Raw genomic sequence first — 23,107 nt, forward strand, 5'->3', positions numbered from 1 at the left:
TGCAGCTTGCTTTTCTCCACGCATGGATCTCAGCATTGCCTTTCATGATGCAGAGAGAAAGAACTGTTAAATACCTCATATCCCAGCATCTACTCTTGGTACCTCACTGGGATATTGCCATGGAAACAGGGGAAGTTTGAAATAAAAGCGAATACACTCACTTTTCTTATTTTTCAGTAGGGACTTCAAAATTTACTGCAGTATAAAAAAAGCCGTGTGCCATCTGCTTTTTGAAAATTGAATGCAAATATTTCTTTTCTTTCTTCTAGAGCAATAAATCACTGCCATGGTCTATCCCCTCAGAAGTATCCCTAGAGGTGGTGATGAGTTTTTTAATAACTTCCTGTCCAGAAGTTAAGGTGACAAGGAACATCCTTGTCCTTCAGCCAGGGATGGAACAGATAAAGAACAGACTGCACCCAAATGGAAGGCAACATGTACTGGAGACAAGCAGAACTGTGAAACCAGCTGCTGGAACAGAATTTAGGTTCTGTAAGGCACACAACCTCCTAGCTATTTCTGGGGAAAGGTGATTTTTTTACGTATGATAGGACTATGTAGGAGAGCCTTCACAAACACATCAGTATGATTTTCCCCTCTGTGGTCATTTGTTCTGTGGATCAATTGAAACAAACACCACTGAACTGGAGGGCTGAGTCCTCTGCTTGCAGCAGCATGAGGCTCTCAGCTCTTGTGATTGTGATTTATTCACACTGCCTTCTAATAAGGGTCACCAGAGTTTGGTTCTTGATACAGTCAATGGAGATAAGGAGCTGTAACATCTAACTCAGCTGGCTGGAGAACATGATGAGTCTGTGTAAGGCACAATTTCTTCCTGCTGAGATCTGTACAGGATCTCAGATTCCCTTTGTGTTAGTGCCACAGCAGAGACCTGAGTCCATGTTAGGGGGTGGCCAGAAGGAAGGTCATCTCTTTTCACATTCTTGGTCTCTCTCCTTGTATTGAGATTTCTGCTGAAGAAAACTTTTGCCATAATTTTGCATATTGGTTTTATGACCCAGACACTTGCCTGTCAACAACCTGTCTGTCTGAGGTGAGGTTTTGCTCTTTGCACTGGAATCACAAGGAAACAACAGACAGAACAAGAGGACACAGTCTCAAGCTGCGCCAAGGGAGATACAGGCTAGAATTAAGGAGGAAGTTTTTCACAGAAAGAGTGGTCAAATGCCGGAATCACCTACCCAGGGAGGTGGTGGAGTCACCATCCCACAATGTGTTTAAAAAAAGACTGGATGTGGCACGTGGTGCCATGATCTAGTTGAGGTGTTAGAACATGGGTTGGACTCGATGATCTTAAAGGTCTCTTCCAACCTAGAAATTCTGTGATTCTGTGAAATTTCCTGTCACTGGGGATAATCCTGACACACTACTGAACATCTGACAGCTTTCCAGGGGAGAGAAAAGATGTGGCAATGCTGACGAATGCAGTTGTTTCTCTGCCCCTAATCTCAGCAGCCCTTTCCCCAATCAGTGGTTAAAGATATGAAGTTATATAAGCGGTTGAAGATATAAAGCTTATATCTCCTTATGAATTTCCACGGGCTCAGGTTGGCCAGGAGAGGCTGACTTACAACTTTTCTTTAGGGTCACCACGTCCTCTGCAAGCAGAGGGAGCAGCACAGCCTCCTAGGTCTTGCACTCTGCACATAACTCTGCTTCACAGGCAGCTCACGAGGCTGCAGCCTTTGCAGGGCCATCCATCTCCTGCCTGACTTTGCCTCTCCCAGAGCTGTTTCAGGGAAAAGGAAGCAGTTGCAACCAGACTGTGTCTTCTGTTGCTGTTTCTCTGGTAATCAGACAGCTACACCAATAATCATGTCCTTACAACCCTGGCTCCTGCTTATCACAGGCTTGTCTGGGAAGGAAAGGCTGCTGCGCCCTGCTCACTCAGCCATCCATCACCTGGATGTCCTCAATGATTAATGCCTCCCTACCTGAGCCTGCACAGCTCTCCCTGCAAGGCACTGTAGCTGCTGCATGTGCAATGCTTTGGGCCCACTGGAATATGGGTATGAATGATCATTACTGGGTAAGTGCAGGGTGCTATGAAAATGTCCATAAATGACTAAGATTTAATCAAGATTTATTTAAAGTGTGCTTAGATTATGCTTTGTTTAAGCTTCCTCCTCATTCACAGACACCAGGTCAAATCTTCCACTGTGTCCATTTGGAGAGACAGATCCATTGTGTCTGGAGAAGTGTTGTTGATACTAAGAGGCTATATTTGAGTCACTGCTATTATATCTGTGGGGTAAGTCTTGATTGCAGGTGTCTGCTTTGTGTTACACTGATTCAAACACAGAATCACAGTCTTGCTCAGGCTGGGAGGTACTTCAGGAGGTCTCTAGCCCAGACTCCTGTTTAAAATTGGGGGCAACACTAAAGTCAGACCAAGTTGTTTACAGCTGATCCCACATGGGTGCTGTGGTGGTTTAAGCTTGGCTAAGGGACAAACTCCACTCAGCTGCTCTTCCACTTCTCAACATGACACAATGGGGGAAAAAAAACAAAGCCAAAACCAAGGTCCAGAAATATTTTGGGCTGAGATGAAGACAGGGAGATCACTTACCTGTTACTGTCATGGGAAAAGTAGACTCAAACCAAGGTAACTAATTTATTGCAAATTAAAGTAAATTTGGATTATGAGAAACAAATTGAAACATCACCTTCCTCCCATACATTTCCCAGTTCTGCCTTCACCTCTTCATTCCCAGCTCCTGAGGAGAGGAATGGGAATGGGGCTGAGGTCAGTCTTTCACAATCCCTTTTAGTCACCCTTCACTCCTTACATCTCCCTGCTAGGACCCTGCTGGATTGGCTAAACTGTCTTTGGGTTTTCAACCTGTGTAAGGATGGACCCTGTGAAAAGGTCTTTGAAAGAATATAATTTCTTATACACCAGTTTCCTACAGAGAATTAGCTGGAGTAGAGCAGGCCATGTAGCTCCCCAGTAAATCTGAGGTAGAATAAATTTCCCTATGTATTTGTCCAGAAACACACACACCACCAGAACTGACTGGAAACTCCACATAGGATGGCCATGGCCTGAGGAGAGGCTGAGTCCTGGTTTTACAGCTCAGCTGCTACTCAACAGCTCAGCAGGACCCTGACCTCATGGTGGATGTGAGCCCTTGTGCTGTTTCTCTGGCTGGGGGACATCTGGAGGGAGCTCAGGAACATCTCCAGACCATCACTTCCTTCAGCTGTTCCCCTAAAGGCCAAGATAAGCAAAATATGATGTTTTTGGGTTTTTTTGTGTTTTTTTTTTTTTTTTTTTTTTTTTACAGCAAGATGACTGAATCCTTCTCTACAACTCATTCAGCCCTGGACCATGTCAGGTTATCTAATGAAGCACGGGGAAGAAATGGCAAATTTGAAAATTCATCTTCTAAAAGAAACTACATGGTCACTCAATTGAGAGACCCTTGCTCCCACTATCACCATGGGATGGATTTAAATGATCAAAGGCAGGCCAAAATCATATTGAAATTATCCAGGTGCAATCAATTGTGTTTGGGGTGCCACTGCCCAAGGGGCCTCCCAGAGCTCCCTCTTTCACTTAAACAGCACCTGGTCACCTCTTGTTCCTCTTGTTAGCAGATCTGCCAGACTTGATTGACTTGTTTGCATTAGGACTCCTGACAAGACCAAGTCTGGCAAAGCCCTTTTGGCCTGCAGGCTGCTGCAAGGAGGTAGAGAATATCCAAAGGACAGCAAACACTTTGTGATTTGTGTTCTAGATTCCTCCCTCTCTCTCTCCATCCCTCTCCCTTGGGGGGAGCAGACACTAATCATTGCCTGTAGCTCTGGGTGATTAATTTAAATGATTTAGCACCTGGGGATTAACCTTCACACAGAGATCGATGTTTTGGCTGTTTCCTACATTATTACCCTTACAGCAATTACCTCCCACAGATACTTGCTCTTGTGCTAATGAGCCAGAAGCTATTAGCATCCACATTCTCTATCTGCATGTTTTATAGTTGCAGGAGGGTTCTTCCTTGGTGACCACAACTTCTGGACAGGTAAATTTACAATATGAGCCGAAAAGACTTTTATGGAAGGACATTTATGGAAGGAAAAAATAGGGAAAATTGTATTAGCATTATGAAGAGAAGTATGTCGTGAGCATGAAATCAGAGCCAAGGAGAAGAGAATCAGTCTCTGTTAACTGCTGCCCTATCTCCCTTTTCTTTTTTACCACACCTGTATTCAGCTGAGTCCCATCTCAATGGTGTTGGCTTTTACACTTCCACCCATGTGTTTGTCCCATAGCACCCCACAGGCTCTTGCACCAAAATATGGATTATTTTAACTCCTTAGTCCAAATATTCCTCTTTTTTACAGTAATATAAATTCAACGAGTTGCTATCAGAATAATTGTGAAATGCAGAGCCTGTACCATGTTAGTCAGAGCCCATGCACAGCACAGAGACAGACTAACAGACAAGTACAAACTGGGATCATTTCTACTGTGCAGTGTTTCACAATAGCAATATGAATCTAGAATTGAGGGACATTGTCTTCCTGCTTCACCTCTGCTCCTTGTCTGCTTTTATCTCTTGGTAAAATTATTTTACTGTCTCAGCAGCTTCCTTTTTATACATGGAATTTCTTACATTTTATGAAGTAGAAATAACAAAATAAAAGCACATCAATAGTTGTGCTTACTAAATATGACCCATCAAGAGGCATAACTCAAAGTTTGAGATCAAAGTCACTCAGCTTGTGAGTTGGACTTCTCCCCTCTCATTTCTGTGTAGAACACAGCAAAACTCTGTCCTAAAACTCCACAGATGTCAGCATCTTGCAGTTTTCCTCTGCATCCAATTCAAAATGCAGCTGATAACACTCACCAGACACTACAACAGTGAAACAGATAAAAGCTGTTGCTCCCAATCTACTGGGCAGCACAGGGCACCAGAGGATGGAGTAAACTCTTCTTCCATGAAAAATCAGCTGCTGGCTTTTGTGGAGAGAAGGACCATGACATACCATGCGTTCTCCTTTCATTCAAACCTAAGTTTTAATATTCCTGCTGTTGGTTGCTCCTTTTGGAAATACCAAGTTCATTCATATGACCTGAATTTCCAGAGTGAAATTGGGGTCTATTGTGACACAAGACCATTATTGTAAGAGGTATGTAGGAGCAAAATTGATATTAAACTAGAAGGTTTTGTCCTGCCTCTCAACCTTGACTAGAAGGGAAAGATTAACTTGGTATAGACTGGGGTGGTATAGGTTGGTAGTTTCTATCTTTAGCATTTCCACCTTCTCAGAAACTAAGTGATACATTCCTACCTTAGCCAGACCTGGGAGAAATAACCCTAGACCTAAGTCAGGACAGGTCATCTGAATCCATGACAAGTGTTAAACCCAAGAGTTTTCATCAACAGCCACTATGAAAGTGGCACAGTGCATTGGCTTCATCTACAAGGACATTTTCTCCTTTTCTTCAACAGTCAGCATTTCCCAGCAGTAAAATGCTGGAGGCCAGGATAGTCTGAATATAAAGTCATGAGATGGTTTGGTTTGAAGGCACTCTAAAGATCATCTCATTCCAGCCCCCCCTGACATGGGCAGGGACACCTTCCATTATCCCAGGGTGCTCCAAGCCCCATCCAGCCTGGCCTTGAACACTTCCAGGGATGGGACATCCAAACCCTCTCTGGGCAACCTGTTATGAACCAGTCTAAACCCAGAAGAGCAAAGAAAGCTAAGCCTTTGTGAATAAAATAGATCAGACCCAGAAAGGTTTGAAATATACCCAAAAAAATGTGATTAAAACCAAATAAGGTTAGATGTTGGTGCCAAAAATTGATATATTTGATTTAATAGTAAAAGAGGCAAAGAGAAAGAAAGAGAAAAGAAATAAAGAAAGAAATATGGACAGAAGTGTGCATAGGGGGTGGGGGGGGGAAGGAGAGAGTGACAGGGGTTAGGTGGAAGCATGTCACCCATCAGAGGATCCCAGCAACCTCTCGTTGCTCTCCTCCATCTGGTCTTCTTGGTGGTGAGGATCTCCTGTCACCACTGCTGCACCACACTCTGAAGTTTACAGTCCCATGGATTAATATTCATTTTGGGCAGGTAGGAACACCTCTGTTAAGGGGCCTGGGTTTGACACTGTCCCTTGCAACGCTGAGGATCTGTTTCACCATCTGCAGTGCTCTGGTGCAGGGTGTGGGGACCCATTTGGAGGGGCCTTTGATGGGCCATGAGAGCCCCTCTGCTGTGGATGAGCTTTTCTTGGGGGGAAGGGACCCCTGCAGCTGAGCTGGTCTGCACAGCAGAGGATGAGAGGTCTCTGGGCCTCTGGCCAGAGCCTTTTCCTCCACACACCCCAAACCTCTTCCCCACCCTGTGGTGGAGGGTCTGTGCAGCTGATAGCTGATAGCTGATAGCTGATAGCCCCAGGGCTGTGGGCTCCACCCCGAGGTGCTAAGACTGAGCTCTGTGAATGCATCCCTCTTCCCCAGCCCTGAGTTGTTGCTTTATCTTATCTCCATCAACCAGCAGCTCTGTCAGAAGGTCTGTTCAGGGTGTGGGGGTCTTCTCTGCAGCTTTTGTAATACAGTTGTGCTACAATAGGTAAAGGCCCTTCATGAAGATGTTTAAGCCATAAATTTTAACATTCAGTCTCTGACACAACCTCTGCTAGGGCCTCACCACCCTCATGGTAAAAAGTTTCTTCCTGATATCAATTTAAATCTCTTTCAGTTTAAAGCCATTCCTCCTTGTCCCATCACCCCCTTGCTCCTCTCCAGCTCTCCTGGTAGCCCCTTTAGTTCTGGAAGAGGCACTAAAGTCTCCTGGGAGCCTTTTCTTCTCCAGCTGAACCACCCCAAGTCCTCAACCTGAATTCACAGCAGAGGTGCTCCAGCCCTTTGATCATCTTTGTGTCTTCCTCTGGACTCACTCCAGCAGGTCCATGTCCTTCTTATGCTGGGGGCTCCAGAGCTGGACACAGTGCTCTACATGGGGTCCAGGAGAGCAGAGGACAGGGGCAGAATCATGTCCCAGCAGCAAAATGGTCGTTTATATCTCTTTCAGTGGCTGAATTCAGACTGACACACTAATTTCAGGTCTTCCAGAGCTTTTGTTTTCTGCCTTTTAATCAAATAACAGGTTCTTTCCCGGCCCTGAAGATCGTAGTAATATGTTTGTTTGTTTGGTTGGGTTTTTTAAATTCCTTATTGTTTTTAATATTAGAAATAATAACTTTATTACTTTATTAGAAATGTAAAGTTATTGTTTTTAATATTAGAAATAAAAATATTTTCTTCTCTCGGTTCTAAAGGCTTTAGTTTCTGTTCAATTGGATATTGGTTTGTCCTGGGAGAGTGAGAGAGCACAACAGGGAAGAGTTCATTTATCTCTTCTGTACTGCTCATTATTTGGTATACTTCCAGCACAATTCCCTCATTTGTTCTATCTCAAAAGTCACTGTTTTTACAATGGACAAGCTGAACTAAAGATATTGCCTTAGGTGAGAAAGATGCAGAGATTTGGTCACAGCATGATTACAGACACAAACCTGTTTTCAGTGACTGAAATGTGTGGTTTGCTGACAACCAAGCAAAATATGTACTGAGCAGGCTCTTGCATTTTTCTGCAGGATGCTTAATTCCTTTCCTCCTCTGAGACAGGACCCATGCACATGGCAGCAGCCAAACCCTAAAAAATCAGACTTTTCTTCAAATTTATAATGATATCTATAGCCTATAGATGAAAGATTGAAGATTTTTTTCCTTCATTTTTACTCCCATCCCCTGAAGTCTGACATTCCTGTGGTTGTTAAGCTCAACATGCAAAAGTTTTCTTCAAATTCTCCTGCACTACCTGGAGCTCTTTAAAATGTTGTCTTCTAGTCTATATTATCGACTGCTTAATTAATTACTCTGAAAGGTTTTTGGAAAAGGAGCAAATGGGGTTCAACACCACTTCAGCTTTTCTGTGCATGATAAAATATGCTTTCAAATACCACACCAAAAAGAAAGAAATAGTTGATCTTAACTGCTAATAGAGATGTTCATAGAAATCATAGAATCATTTGGTTTGAAAAGGACTTTAAAGGTCACCTAGTTCCAACCCCCTGCCATGGGCAGGGATGCCACTCTCTGGACCAGGTTGCTCAGAGCCCCATCCAACCTGGCCTTGAACATTTCCAGGGATGGGGCACCCACAGCCTCTCTGGGCAGCCTGTGCCACTCACTACTCTCCCAGTAAAGAATGTTACCTGATGCAGCCCAAAACACATGTGAGATTGCCCTGGTATTCTTTTCTCTGTGGTTACTGCTGGTTTCCTCCCTTCTGTGCCATAAGTACTCCCGTCTCCACCAGAAGATGAAGATGTCACATGCATATTTTTTATTGTTTTAATGTAGGCCAAGCACTAAATAAAGATGTGTTGAACACTGACAGTGTACCAAGACACAGGACTTCTTGGCTCTTCACCCATTTGTAAGTGAGATTCATAATAGAAAGAGCAGATAAAGGCTATGACAGCAGCCTCATCTCACTGTCGCTGTAATGTCTCATTAGAGTTGGTGGGGAGGCCCTGGCACAGGTTGCCCAGAGGAGCTGTGGCTGCCCCGTCCCTGGAAGTGTCCAAGGCCAGGTTGGATGAGTTTTGGAGCAGCCTGATCAAGTGGAAGGTGTCCCTGCCCATGGCAGGGGACTGGAATGAGATGATCTTTAAGATCCCTTCCAATCCAAACAACTCCATGATTATATTGTAACACATAGCTGGTCTGTGTTTAATCACTGCCTGTTGTGGTAAATTTGCTGCAACCAGCATTTTATTCTAACGGTTAACTATTCTCACTGTTCATGTAGATTTTTCCTTTCATTAAGGCTGCTGGAAGGAAATATAAAACCTCTCACTCTGTCACTGTGCAGCTGGGATCAGCTTCTGGCCACAGAATCACCAAGAAGGAAAAAAGAGAGGATTCTTCCCATTAGTGAGATGTTTTTTAAATGTGAAATATTAACTCTGGCAACTTTTACAATCCTTGCATTAGTAGGAGGGTGTGGTGAAGCTTGTGTAGGAGTCGTTGTGGTGGTGCCTGCTCCCCCAGACCACATTATAATCTGAGAAAAGCCCATTAGGCCCCAGTATTGATGAACAGCACCAGGGATGAGCCCCTCTTGAGTTTATCAGGAACAATGTGCACTCCCAGGAACTTGTGCTGTCTAATGAGCCCATGCTTTTCCCTTCTTTCTTAATGAACAGCCTCGGAAACGGTTTTTTGCTTGAATAACAACCCAAGTGGAATGATATTTGTGTTCTGAGACTTTCAAAGAAAGCCACTGACCTGAATTGCAGCCAGGATGAAACATTGTTGTGACCAAAGCCCAAAACTTTCTTTGGGCCAATAAACAGCAGCCCAAAGTGAGACCCTTTGAGCTCTCCTGGAGCACAGAGGGCTGTGACCAGCAGCTCCCTCTGAGTGGACACCTCTCAGAAACAGAGACCTCTCAAGTTTCCTGTACTTGGGGGACTACAGAACAATGAGAGATCCTGGCCTGACACCCCAGTTCCTCAGCCCTTCACCTGCTGAGAACATACAAAGGCATCTGAAGTGAGGATTTTGCTCCCTTCATGGGGAATTTTTCACAGGTACCTTGTACAGGCTCCTCATGTCTGTCTGCATGCAAGTGTGCATATGCCATAGCAAATGTGGGAGAAATGCTGCTCTCCTGGATTCTTAGACACTTTGGATTTGTAGGTGAGGCCTGTAAGTAAGTTACTGTTGTGGCACAGTAAATCCTACGTGAATCCTTTGCTGAGTTGTTTAACTTAAAGTGTTAAGGTGCTGTTAAGTTTCATTTAAGTACCGTTAAGCTTAAATACTGTTAGGTGCTGTTGGGCCTTCAGGCATATTCCTTTTTACCCTTACCCTTTCTGTCTTTTTGTGTCATCCCCACCCCACCTCCACATGGATAGTTTTGTGTCTTTTTTGGTTTGCATTGATTAACTCTGGATTTCTTTGTTTGCTTTCCCTTGGTATGCCTTAACCATCTAGCAAGTGGTGGAGTGAATCTTGCCAAAGAACTTTGTCATGCTGTCATTTTATATCAATCCTGTATTTACTGATAGCTTTGATGGTGATTCTTTAAGTGATCTTAAAACATTTGTTCACAACAAAATCACATAATTTAGGACAAAGTGAGGGCCTGTCCCTGGCTTCCCTTGTGACTTACCTGGATGGCAACAACAGCACAAGCTGCCCAATGCTCCATCCCAAACAAGGAGTCATGCTTGTGCCTCAAGGCAGTATCTGCCTGCTAAAATTAGCACTGAGACCCACTTCCCCTCTTTTATTAGGCAGCACAGGATTAATCATTTAATGAGCAGAACACTGATCTCCTCAAGTCAGGAGAAGTCACGCTTTTCAGTTTGATATCCTAAGATCCTGCCTTTAGCTCCACAAAGTTAAGATGGGGGGAGTCTCAACAGTTGACTCCAGCCCACCATGCACTGACTCTGCCCTTATGCCTCCTCTAAGCAGTTTAGTTTTGCTTATTCTGAACTGCAGTCATTTGGGAACAGCATTGTTGGGTATTTGATGAAGGTTCATACTTCACTCTGCACGTACTTTTGTCAAAAAAGCTTTTATTGCAATGCAAAATATCTTCTGTATATGACATCTTTCTGCCCCCCAACCCCCTTAAATTTAATGAGTAATCCTTTCTGGGTTTGTACATTGTGATTCTTGTGTGTATGTATGAATATATATACATATCTATATATCTATCAATCTATAGATATTATATTAATACAATCATATATAAATCTGGACCTATATCATTTTATATATACACATATCACTGGATATATGTCTGTGTGTGCATATACATATACATACATTACATATACACTATATACACATATATGCACACACATACATATTGTATAATCATAAACATCTGTTGGTTTTCAAGGGACTTTTCTTTAACAAAATAAGTTCCATCAGTGGATTTTACTTCTGTAGTGCAATTTTACAGGAAGTTAACATTTCCACATTCAATATAAAAGAAACAATATACATTTGAAAACGTGCCATAGGATTTTTAATGAAAAAATTAGAAAAGTGCATTATTTTACAACACTACAGTAAATGATTCTTTTTTTTTTTCTCTGTAAAGACATTGTAAAATATATACAGGGTTGCGTAGTGCATTCATTACAAAAAAAAGATGCAATCCCTTGCATAAATTACATATTGTACAGGGGTTCGCTGTCTACTTGGACTTGTAAACATTTGTGTGATACAGTTTTCATTCTTTAAGTAAGCTGCAATACATCTTATTTTCATTTGACTGTTGTTGCATTCTGACTCCAGTACGGCATTCTAAGGCCATGTGTGAAGGCATCCTCTCCCATGACGGAGAAGGCCAGGAAAAGAAATGAAAAACACAAAAGAGTCTTTAATTTGGTTCTTTGTAATCAAGTTATCACTGGTTTAACAAATCACATCTTGATGCTTATGACCTGATTGCTCTCATTTGCTAGGACCAGCTCAACAACTATGTTGAAGTTTAGAGGTCTGAAATGAGCACAGAAAACAGCTTCCAGGAGGTAAATTCCAAGTGCAGTCTCCACAGCCAAGCAGCTCCTCTTTCTAGATGACCATGCACCTAATGCTCTGTGTGCTGCACAGAGAATGTATCAACCAGGGTAGAAATTTAGATTTTTTTTTCTCTATCTCAGGCTGTTGAGGGCCTTTAGAATGCCGTCAATACACCGTCGGTAAGTCCGCATATGCACATTCAAAGAAGTACAAAAATGCACCAAAAAGTGTCAAGAGATCCAAAAGAGACACAGCATCAGCACACACTCACAAACACACGCATACACGCACGCTCCTGTCTGAGCAGGAAGGCTCAGTCTCCAAAGTAGGATTCACAATTTAATTTCAACATGTATGTGTGTTTGGAAGAAATCCAAGAATTTCCATATAAACTCCTTAGGTCCCAAATTGAACACTTTTATCCCTGTTTCTCATAGATGAACAGTTTGTTGAAGTAAGAAATTGCACCTTGAAGAGACAGTATCCACATTCTTTTGGCCTACTGGAAACAACTGTTAAGCCCCCCTCCCTTTCCCCATTGACCTATCCAGCTCCAATTAATTTCCTTTGCCATCATGTCACTAGGGTCAAAAGTTTTACTTGACACTCCTCAATGGCAACAAACAACCACACAAATCTTAACAAGTCAAGGGAAGAGGAAAAATAAAGCATTTTTTTCTTCCACAGTTCACTCCTGACCTTGCCAAAAAAAAAGAAGAAAAAAGAAGAACAGATGGATTTTTGGTCATGTTATAGGCAATGTGCATTCTGTAAAAGAAAGATTAGGTTTGTATTCTAAAGTAAAAGCCATTGCCTCATAATTTCTGCTTATTTCTTAATTGTCAAAGGTTTGTAGTAGACAGGATTCTTTCTGAAGCATGTATTAGCTTTTTTTTTTTTTTCAGACAAGGTCAACCCAACAGTACTTACACCCAAACTAACTTTGTGTGCATTAACCAAATTTGTCAAAGCCCAAAAAAGCAGTGTTCAGAGTGGTACCCAAGAAATTACTTAATAAACCCAACTGCTAGATTAACTGTCTTAAACCTCTTGTGACCTGGACACTGGGATCCTTCTCTTGTTATGCAGGTATTACACTTGTCCTCCAGTCAGCTGAATAATACTCCTGCGCTAAGAATTTATATAGAAAGCATCTGCCACAGTGTAAATGCTGCTGAACAGTTGAAAAGGAGGGAAATTGCCATGAAAAGATCATTAAGTTGTGTTGAGCAAACCAGTTGTGTTGGTCAATGGTGACCACGCAGGATTCTGCTCTTCCCAAGAGAATACAAAGGGCACAATATCAACAATCAAGAGGAATTTCCCACTGCTGCCTCTGACTGCAGTGTCTCTCCATGTTGGGCATTGAGAAGGTAAGCTAAAAAGGATCTTTTCTGGAAAACACACATGGCAGTAATGAATTATTCAAAGAAAAGAGAAATTGCATGGAGATATCAGTCACCATAGAGCAGATGGAGCTTCAATGCTGAAGAACTAGAAAGGAATGTACAATGAAGATAAAAAACCCAACTAATTGCATTGCTAGAAAGATCTCACATACATGTCTTTTGCCCCACTTGGCCAACCTTTTGGGAAGACAGCAGCTGCTAGAGAAATTGGAAGAATTTGGCAAAGTTTTGGTGGTCACAGCCACAATGAATTGCTGTGACCTAGCCCCCAGATGCATTTGGATGACTGGCATAATGGAGACAATGGTATGTGCCCACTGCTGCATGCTGAACAAGAAACCTCAAACCACCCACTTCACCATTCAGAAGCGGTTCTGAGAAGAGCTTCAAATCAGAGAGGTGAGATAAAGGTGGTGGATACTTCACAGGAAGCATTGAAAGGAACAGCTATAGATCTATCTGAAGGCACTGGCACCCAAGTTCCATGTCTTGGTTTCTAAGGAGAAACCCCAAGGAGAAACCAGCCCTGAGCTCTTGCCCAGTGTGCAAGTCAGATATCAGCCCTGAATTCAGAGGTAATTAAGAGCCTCACTGCATTGGTGCTGAACTAAAATCCCTTCCCCGGATTCTTCCAACACCAGCTCCAGCCAAGATGCCAAGATGATGCATGTCAGTAGGGCAGCTGAGGCATGACCCCCATGTCAGAAGTGATATTATCAAACAGGCCTTTTGGAAATCGTTTTCTAGAGTTGCAGTTTCAGACTCTGGGAGGCCAAAATCACTTACACAGTCTACTTCAGATAATCTAATTAAATACTTTTATCAGATTAATTATCCTCTGAACAATAATTATGATTGAGGCGCTTCGTACCCCCTCTGCAGGGAGAGCCAGCAATAATGAATAAATGTTACTTCTCTAAAGGTCAGTTTTGATGACATTTTGACATGTAGTAACTGTCCAAACACAGTCAATACAAAGAGGTTTCTTTGCTATATTGTGACCTCCTGAACTCAGCTAAAGAAGATTAGAATTTCCCACCTATTCCTATGGCTCTGGGGAGGTGCTATCAAAGATGGACAAGGATACCACAGTTCAGGTCTTTTGGATTTGCTGCAGGCAGCAGGAGGGTTGGTGAAACTGATCTCTTCCATGGAATGGAGAGGAAAGGTGCACTAGGAGACAATTTTCCCTACTTTCCCTTTGATACTGGTGTTGGCAAGGTGGTCTCACCACAACAATCCACTCCACTAAGAACCAGCCCTGGTCCATCCTTCCCACACCTCCTGCCACTCCTGTGGGAGGATGCCTGCAGATGACTGGAAAATAAACTAAAGCCAGAAGGCCATGACTCTTTGAAACTATGCCATGGACCTCACCAGTGACCTACAGACAATGAGCCAAACCACTGTGGCTCTTTACCTGCTTATTTGATTTGTGCTGGCCATTCTTCTGAAGGCCTTCTCCCAAACCAACACACTCCAAAGTTCTCCTTGTAGGACAATGCATTGCATCCCAGCCAGGGAAGAAACAGATCTCACCCATCCAAGGTTATCCACGTTGTGTTTCCTACTTAATTCCCGACATATTGCTTTTAATCAATCTGTAGATTTCTTTTGTCAGTCGTAATTAGAGAGGAACATTTCCTTCCCCAGGGTGTAGTTGTGTAGCATAATGCTGTTCATTAATAGATGAGGGGGCAGAGTACAGAATCTGGGGATCCTGGGCCTGAACATACGTCCATGAAATGGCAAACTAATGAGTTAATGTCTGAGTGGGAAAGGGGGAAGAGGGTGTAGGGAAAGCCAGAGGGTGGCTGTCTGTGAAATGGATCTCTCTTCTAGCTTCAAGTGGAGTGCTCTGGATACAGCAATTACTGCAAGCTGTTCCACGGGCCAGATAAACAATGAATCAAAGCCAGGATGGTGGTATCAGAACTCGTGCATGAGGAAGATGCATTATGGAGCACAGTTTCAATTATTATATTTGCCAGCTCCACTTGTGAAATTGCCAGCTATGATAAATGTTATCGTCCTGTTGTTTGCTCTGCATTTCTCAAAGTGAACTAAAAGACAACGCGGCTTGGAACTGTGGATATTAATTACCAATAATATTGCAACATTAATCTTTCCCCTCCTTTTTTTTTTCCCAATCTGTTGTGGGTGTTAATACATGGCAGCACTCCTTACCCTGTCAGAAAGCAAGGTGAAGGAGGGCTTTGGGATATTTATTAATTACAATATTCACAGAAGGAGAGACAAATGAAGGCTGAAGGCTCCAGGGATAGTATTTCCAGCCTAAAATTAGCAGGCAGCTTTGAATGACTGGATTCCATAAAGCAAAATACAGCTGCATGAATTACACAGGATGACTGTTGGTTTTAGGTCTTACTGCTTTCCCTTAGGTTTAGGAAAGGCTGTTCATGGTGAGCAGTAGTTGGAGGCACTGATAGAGTGTCTAGCAGTAAATGGAAAAAAGTCTCAGGAAAAGGGTACAAATAAAATTCCAGTCTCAGGAAAAGGGTATAAATCAGGACTCATTGCATGGCACCCAAATCAGTTGGCTCCAGAGGAAGGCCCTGCCTAGCCAGGCCTTAGACAAGGAGAGAGTTTGCTCATGTCCTCTTGTACTTGGGAGCACCAGGAGGAGGAAATAGCATCACTAACATAATATCTCCCAGAGGCCAGCACTGCTCAGGACGGGCTGGTTGAATAAAATCTTGGTTTAAATGGATGCAGCAGCAAAAACCTGACTGGAGAGACAGGAACTCCAAGAATCTCCCTATCAGCCATTATCAGTGGAACACTGGGGTAGACCTTGACTGAGCAGAGGACAGTCAGTCTCCCAGACTGAGTCTACACAGATGAAAGCTCAGCAGTCCTTCAGCACCACCTCACAGCCATTTCAACTGGAAATAACAGAACTACTCCTGCTTCTGAGAACAAGTTCATGTTTTCCCAACTTTCTTTTTGCCTTCCTCCTACTTTTATGGGGGTGAAATTTGCTTTGCCATATTCATAATATGCATCTTAAAGAACTGAAAACTGCATTTTGGCAAAGGGTTTCATCAGTTTTTAATGGTTTTCATTCAGCCTCTGAGCTCAGACTAACTGGCATAAGAGTTCCAGGGCACCTTCCATCCATAATCAATTTCTCTGTGTCCAATGTCATTATTCCATTTGTTTCAATTTTGGTGAATTGTTATGATAGCAAATCCTTTTTCTACAATTTATCTTGCTGAAGTTCCCAAAATAAAATTTTATATAAAAAGTTAGCCGACAGCAGGCTGGTCAGAAAAGTATTATTTTCTTTTTCAGTTCTGTGAGTGTTACACATCTCTGGCTGCTGAAAGTAGCAGTGGTGTGATTCTCATTGTAATTTGTGCAATATTCCAGTCAGTAATAGTGTCTTGTTGAAATATGCATGAAAAAGTCCATAACATTAGTGTAATGGACACACTCCAACACATCTTTCTCATCCAGCTTCCTCATAAAGATTTTAAATGACTGTCTTAATTAGATCTTAATATTAACAGGAATATTACATAAAGCTAAATGAGGACATAAACTTCAGCTGAAAGATACTTCTACCCAAACCCCTGCCCTCTGCTCTGCACACACCAAATGGTTTTGGAACATTTTCATGCTCCATCTTGGTTCTACTGACTGCTCCTTTTTAAGCTTTTAGCAACAAATCAAGCTTTATTTTTTCCCTAACAAAACCTTCCAAATCTGTCAGAGAAAACAAGGGATTACCTTGCTTAAGGTCAGATTCACAATAATCTTGATTACAGCCCTGGCATTTCATTGATCAAAGCACTAGGGAACTAATAAGAAAATATTAACTTGGTCACTTCCCTCTTTTTATTTTATTTTATTTTTATTTCTTTTTTTTTTTAATAATATCTGTTTCATCCTAATGAGCTGTTACAGAGAGTTCAAACAGAAGTTTATTGCTGAAGGTCACTGTACATCTTCTCCATTCACTAACAACCAAGAAGCTATTTTGGACTCTTCCAGGAACACCCAAAGACCCTTTCTGGAGCTGCCCAGCTACAGGTATCCCTGTAAAGCAGGTACATGTACAAAGTTCTGGCACAGCAGTGCCTGTTAGATCTGTCAGGATATTCCTTACACAGTAATGAAGACCAAGTGGAGACTTGTGCCTGCATTGTTCTATTAAGTTTCCTCTTGTTTCCATATCACAGCATGCTCAGTCAAAGCTATTTTGGTGCTTCACTGATCAAACTGATTTTTCCCTTTGATGATAATATGAAATATTATAGGATAATAGGGTTGTTATATAATCAAAGTCGACAGCAGGGAGCTAAATTTGTGTTGTTTTGATGAAGAGCACATTAGTGTGACATAAATAGACTAATCTGATTTATTATTATTATTTCTAATGCTTAATAATAGGGAATGTTAGGGGAAATGAGACTCTGGGGAATGAGAGTGCATCACAAAGTGATAGCAGACATTAGGATGTCTAGTCATAAGCAGCACCACTACTACCTGCTCGTAGCTGAATTTCAAAAGAGCGAGTAGTGAGCAACAGAAGTTGCTCTGAAAGAGATTATATCTTAAATGGAATAAACCCAATAATGTATTAGCCAAAATATTCTGTGAAAAGCAGTGTTGTGAGAAGAAAACATGTAGAGCAGTAAGAAGTCGGAGACACAACTGACAAAGGTCAGCTCACCTTTCACTGGCTGGTTTTTCATGTTTAGGTGAAAAGCTGGGATTAACCTTGGATAAAAGCTTCCCTTTCATGATTCAGCCTGTTCCAGTTCCAGACAGCCCAAGCCATTATTCACACATCAGTCAAGAACCATGAAAACAACTAAAGAGAGAAGCAGATTTTGCCTCGTGTTCTGATGTGCACATGTGAGGGTTCTTGTGTCTGGCTGCTCACAAATCAAAGTCCTGCAAGAGTTTCCTTGCAAATGAAACATCCATCCTGCTACTTCAAAATCCCATGTGTGGCAAAAATATATGTTGGACACAACTGTGGGTTCTTCAGCCAGAAAATAAAATAAATAAGCATATTTGAAAATCCCAAGGAATGCAGATACATTCAAGCAAAACACTTTCAAACATATACACTGGTTATATCTTTTAAATTTAAAAGTATGGCTACGGACATCTACTCTGGCTCCTTCATATCAACATACACAGATTTCTTCAACTACATCTACAAACTTCAACTAAGCTAAAGCAGAGCTATTATAAAGCCATTGAGTTTTAATGCAGAGACTCTGAGTGGCAGATAACCCATGATATGCTGAGGTAAGTTTCTCCCCTGGTTAAACACCCCATCTATTAAAATTGACTCTTCATTTATGGTTCCAGAGGGAAGATTTAGTAACAAATCAGCTAGAGTACGTAAAGTTTTCAACCTCTCCAGTTCAACATGTTTTATAAGACATTTAAAGGTGATTTTTTTATATGCAGAAGAAATAATAGATTCTTCATTTCTTAAAGAAAAAGAAAAAAAAATCTATGCAATGTTTTATAAGATGAAACTGCTTTTTTTCTTTTTAAAGATTTTGCTAAAGGTCCTGTTACCAAAATTCTCCTTTGCCAGGCACAGAATTCAACTCGAAATCTGCCAAACCCTAAAATTTTCCTGCTTCTCTCCAGTGTCAAATACACCCAGCAGCTGTACATGATCCAGAGGTGAATATTCCAGGCATACTTCTTATCTCCATAGCAGGAAAAGAGACATGCATTTATTTTCACTTCTGGGATAACAAACAAAGAGGAAAAAAGTGAATTTGGGGAGCACTGTGAACCCTATGGGCTGTCAGGGGAAGCAACTTCGAGGTGTCAAACACTGAGGTGGTTTAACACAACCCGAAACTGCTTTTTTAGGTATTCTTTTATTGCACCTTCTGCCACAGCATTTGCCCTAGGACATGGTACTGGCAGCACAGCATTGATGCACCCAGCTTGCCCCACACATTACTCTGAAAATGTCCATCCTCATTAAGAATCCTGTTCTTCACCAATCTTAATGGAGGATTTCATGCCACAGCAATTTCTACACCCAAAGGAAGCTGCATAACAGAGTCAAAGTCATAGATAACTTGCTTGTCATTTACTTACTGAAAGACAGATGTGGAGAACATGAGCATATTTGATAGTTAATAATTTAAAGCCAAGGAGAAGACAACAGAGGAGGAATGACACCCCTTATTTCTCCCTATTAATGCTCTTTATAAATGTCTCTTTGAGAGGGTATCAACATCCATCAGCACACAGAGCTCAGAGCTGGGCACACACCATCTAGTTTTAAGGGTAAAAAAAGGATTATTGCTTTTACACTGAGAGCACAGAATGGTAGAATCAGCAGGAGGTGATTAGTGCCAAAAAGAAATGGGTTTTGTATGGCAAATTAACACAGAAAGTGATTTAAAAGATAGAATTAAATCAGAGACAAAGGTGCAGGTTCATAAAACCCCCAGTCCTACCCTTGTAAAATCAAAGATAAATCTCCAAAAGCACTAAATCCCATGTAATCACTGAAAATTCCTATTCTGTTAAAAGGGAGCTGGATCAGGCCTCTAATTAAGTTCTGTAAAGTCTGTTTGGTCTGGATGAACAACTGAGAGATGGACAATGTCCAAGGAACAACTCTATGACATGGTCTCAACATCCTCCACTACAACTTGCCAACACAACTGCTCCTGCTGTTACCCTTCAAACACTGGAGTAAAGCTATTTTTGCCTGTTACTGCTAAATGCATTTTGCCTTTGCCTAGCAAAAAAAGCAATATCACATCTAATCTCACAAGTTCCCAGTGAGCCAAACACAAGATACTGTCCCTTGAATTCTTCCTGAGACCAACAAAGGCTTTCCATTATTTACAAATCAAAAGCATTTAGAGACAATCATCTTTATTTTTTTTTATTTAAAACAAGGAATGCCCTGTCACTATTATATAAGAAAAAATATACATCCTCCTATTTATACCCATCTCAACCAAGCATTCCAAAGAATAGAAAATCCTATTCATGCAGGTAATTGCTGCATAAAATAATAATAATAATAATAATAATAATAATAATAATAATAATAATAATAATAATAATAATAATAATAATAATAATAATAATAATAATTTATAAATAAAATTAAAATAACAAAATACACTCTTCTGTTCCAACAATTTTTCCAATTTGTCCTAGGAATTCTATTTGCAAATTGTTGGAACAGTTGAAAATTATAAAATTAAATATAGTTAAATTAATATGATTATTTGCTTTTGATTATTAATTCCATTGCTAGTTTTTCTTGTGTTTTTATTATGCATACCAGTTTTACAAAGTGCATGCTTTATTTTTTTTTTTTTAATTTTGAACTGGCAAGCTAAAATGATCCATCTTCTCCTGCCTTTTTTTTTTAATGTTAATACAATCTAAAATCTAGCATTAAAAAATTTACCATGATACACCTGGTATATTGACTGCTTATGGCGCATGCTTCTCTTGGCAAAAAAAAGAAAACCAAAACAAATTGGCTCCCCTCCCACCCTCCCCATTCCTTTTGGAAGCAATCTAAAAAAGCAGGCTGGAACACAACTGCTTCAAGGGCAAAAGAAAAAATAATACCTGATGCTTTAATTTTTGTCACATGGCACTGGTTGTGGAATTGCACACGCGCACACACACACACACGCACCCGGCACTCACACAGGCACACGCACGCACACTGCAACCTGCTCGTGAGGAAAAAAGTTTGTTAGGTCAGGAGTGCCACTGGCACATGAAGGCTCCCAGCTGTGTGTGCAACTTTGGATTTGGTACCCACTTCACGTCACCTTGAATCCTCTGACTTCCACCAAGGGGGTAATGTAAGGCATACTTTGCTGGAACAGTAATAATCCATGCTTCATGCTCAAGAGCTGAGTCTCAGAGGAGGACTGGCTTGCTCTACTCCCTTTGGCCTCGCTCCGTCTCACTCAAGGAACAGAAAAACCCAAAACAACAAAGAACTGGGAAAAACAAGGAAAGCAAAATAAGACAAATCCCTTTAAATGGACTTTCGCCGTTTCATCAGCCTGTGGTTATCTGTAAAGCTGTGCAACCCAGGTGAGATGGAGCTGACAGGAGATGGGAAAAGGCTGTTTTTTAATGTGCTTGGCGAGATCTCCTCTATCTTGTAAGAGATGGAGTGAAAGTACTGGGGGTTCAGCTTCGAGCTGAACGAATTTTGGTGGGACACCACCCGGCTGGTGTACTCGTGGGACCTGTAACACATGCAGGAACAAACTGACTGGAGGTCTGTAACTTCGGCCTTGTAGCGCGGCCGGCCGTGCTGGGAGTCCTCTTGGATGTGGATAATCATGCTGTTGCGGTTCCCTGCCAGGGACGCCCGCTCCTCGGCATCCCTCCTCTCATCCTCACTGTTCATGGTCAAGAACCTGAGAACAACCAGATTTAGAAATGCCCCAATGACTGTCAACCCCACTAGAATGTACATAAAGCTAAAAGCCACGTAGAGAGGCTTCTTCTGAAGGGCCCCTTTGGTCTGCAGGGCCACATAGTCTCCAAACCCTATCGTAGTCAATGTTATAAAGCAGTAATAGTAAGCGTGGAAAAAGCTCCATTCCTCGTACTGGGAAAAGGCTGCTGCTCCAATGCAGAGTGTCCCCATGCAGGAGAAGAACCCCACAGTGACCATGTTTTCCATGGAGACCTCGGTGCTCCTCATGCCACAGCACTTTTTGATGCGTTTCAAGAGGTACTTGACGAAGGTGTTCATGCGCTCGCCCAGGCTCTGGAACATGACGAGGGTCAGAGGGATCCCCAGCACGGCGTAGAACATGCAGAAAGCCTTCCCTGCATCCGTCCCTGGGGCAGCGTGTCCATAGCCTGGAGGGGGGATGGAAACACACCACAGTCAGCAGGGCAGGGGATGGTCACGGCTCCCCCATCAAGCAAGCCACACAAATCACTCTGACATTCTATATGCCTCTGTCACAGACATGTTTTTTGAAAAATCTTTTTGCTAGGATCTTTCCTCCTGAGAAGCTGGGAAGCTTCAGCTTTCTCCTTATTTTGCTGCTTTGGAATGTAATTTGGAGAATTGTTTACCCAGCATGTGAATTGTTTTTACTTGATGACCAATGACAGCCAGCTGTGTCAAGGCTGTGAGCAGTCACAAGATTCTATTATTCATTCCATTCTTTTCTAGCCTTCTGATGTTTCCTTTCTCCTTTCTTTAGTATAGTTTTACTGTATAATTTTATTTTAACATAATATATATCATAAAATAATACATCAGCCTTCTGAAACATGGAGTCAAGATTCTCATCTCGTCCCTCATCCTGGAGACCCTCAAACACCACAACATGATGCCACAGCCAGATCCAAAGCTGCAGGGACCCTGAGGTCACACCATCTTCCCATATCACCTCACCCATGCCCTGTGTCTGAAGTAAACAAGGCACAGAAAAACAATGTAGATGCAGGAGTGGGAAAGGTGAAAGAATGAGCAGCCTGTTCTGCCTCAATTTTCTACCTCAACAATGTTGAGTCTCCAAAACAAGGTTATATCACATTGATTAACCGAAGAAATTTCATGTCTGTTCAGTGTCACAGGTAAAAGTGGAAATTTTGGAAATAGATGGACTTTCTCAGGGTGTTTTTGAGAGTAGTTGGTGTAACTCTGTCCCAAAACCAGAGTACAGTGATGGGATCCAAATTTTGTGTCTGCTGACAGCATGGAGTTAACAACATCCACAGGCCCACCAGCCAAAGAAATTCCTTTTGAACTCTCCCATACTGAATAAGCCTTTCTCCTAGACACCTAATGAAAGTGACTCATGGCTGGAACAGCATAGGAATTTAGGGATTTAATGCCCATTCTACCTTTACTTACTGGAAGAATAAACAACCTACCATCTTGTGCCATAGTTTTACGGCTTTGACAGTTAGTATGGAAAAGGCAATTTCATCAGGATGTTAAACTAATCCAAGAATAGAGGATATACCACATTTCACAGCATAGTTTTCAGATGGTAAAATCATGGCTAATCATTCTAAATCAAACTATAAGCAGGGGGTTGTTTTGATTTTATAATTATACCTATTCAGATT

General features: G+C 41.8%; 1 protein-coding gene across 1 annotated transcript in view; it reads right to left on the reverse strand.

Annotated features, from left to right (window-relative positions):
• Window positions 1-21,038: 21,038 nt before the first annotated feature.
• KCNK9 (potassium two pore domain channel subfamily K member 9) overlaps window positions 21,039-23,107 on the reverse strand; it is an 89,222-nt gene continuing 87,153 nt past the window's right edge. The window contains exon 2 of the mRNA XM_066548457.1: window positions 21,039-21,880. Within this exon, the coding sequence (XP_066404554.1) occupies window positions 21,039-21,880 (842 nt within the window). The remainder of the gene's footprint in view (window positions 21,881-23,107) is intronic.

The sequence above is a fragment of the Molothrus aeneus genome, chromosome 1 (genome assembly GCF_037042795.1).
Source record: "Molothrus aeneus isolate 106 chromosome 1, BPBGC_Maene_1.0, whole genome shotgun sequence".
Classification (NCBI taxonomy): Eukaryota; Metazoa; Chordata; class Aves; order Passeriformes; family Icteridae; genus Molothrus; species Molothrus aeneus.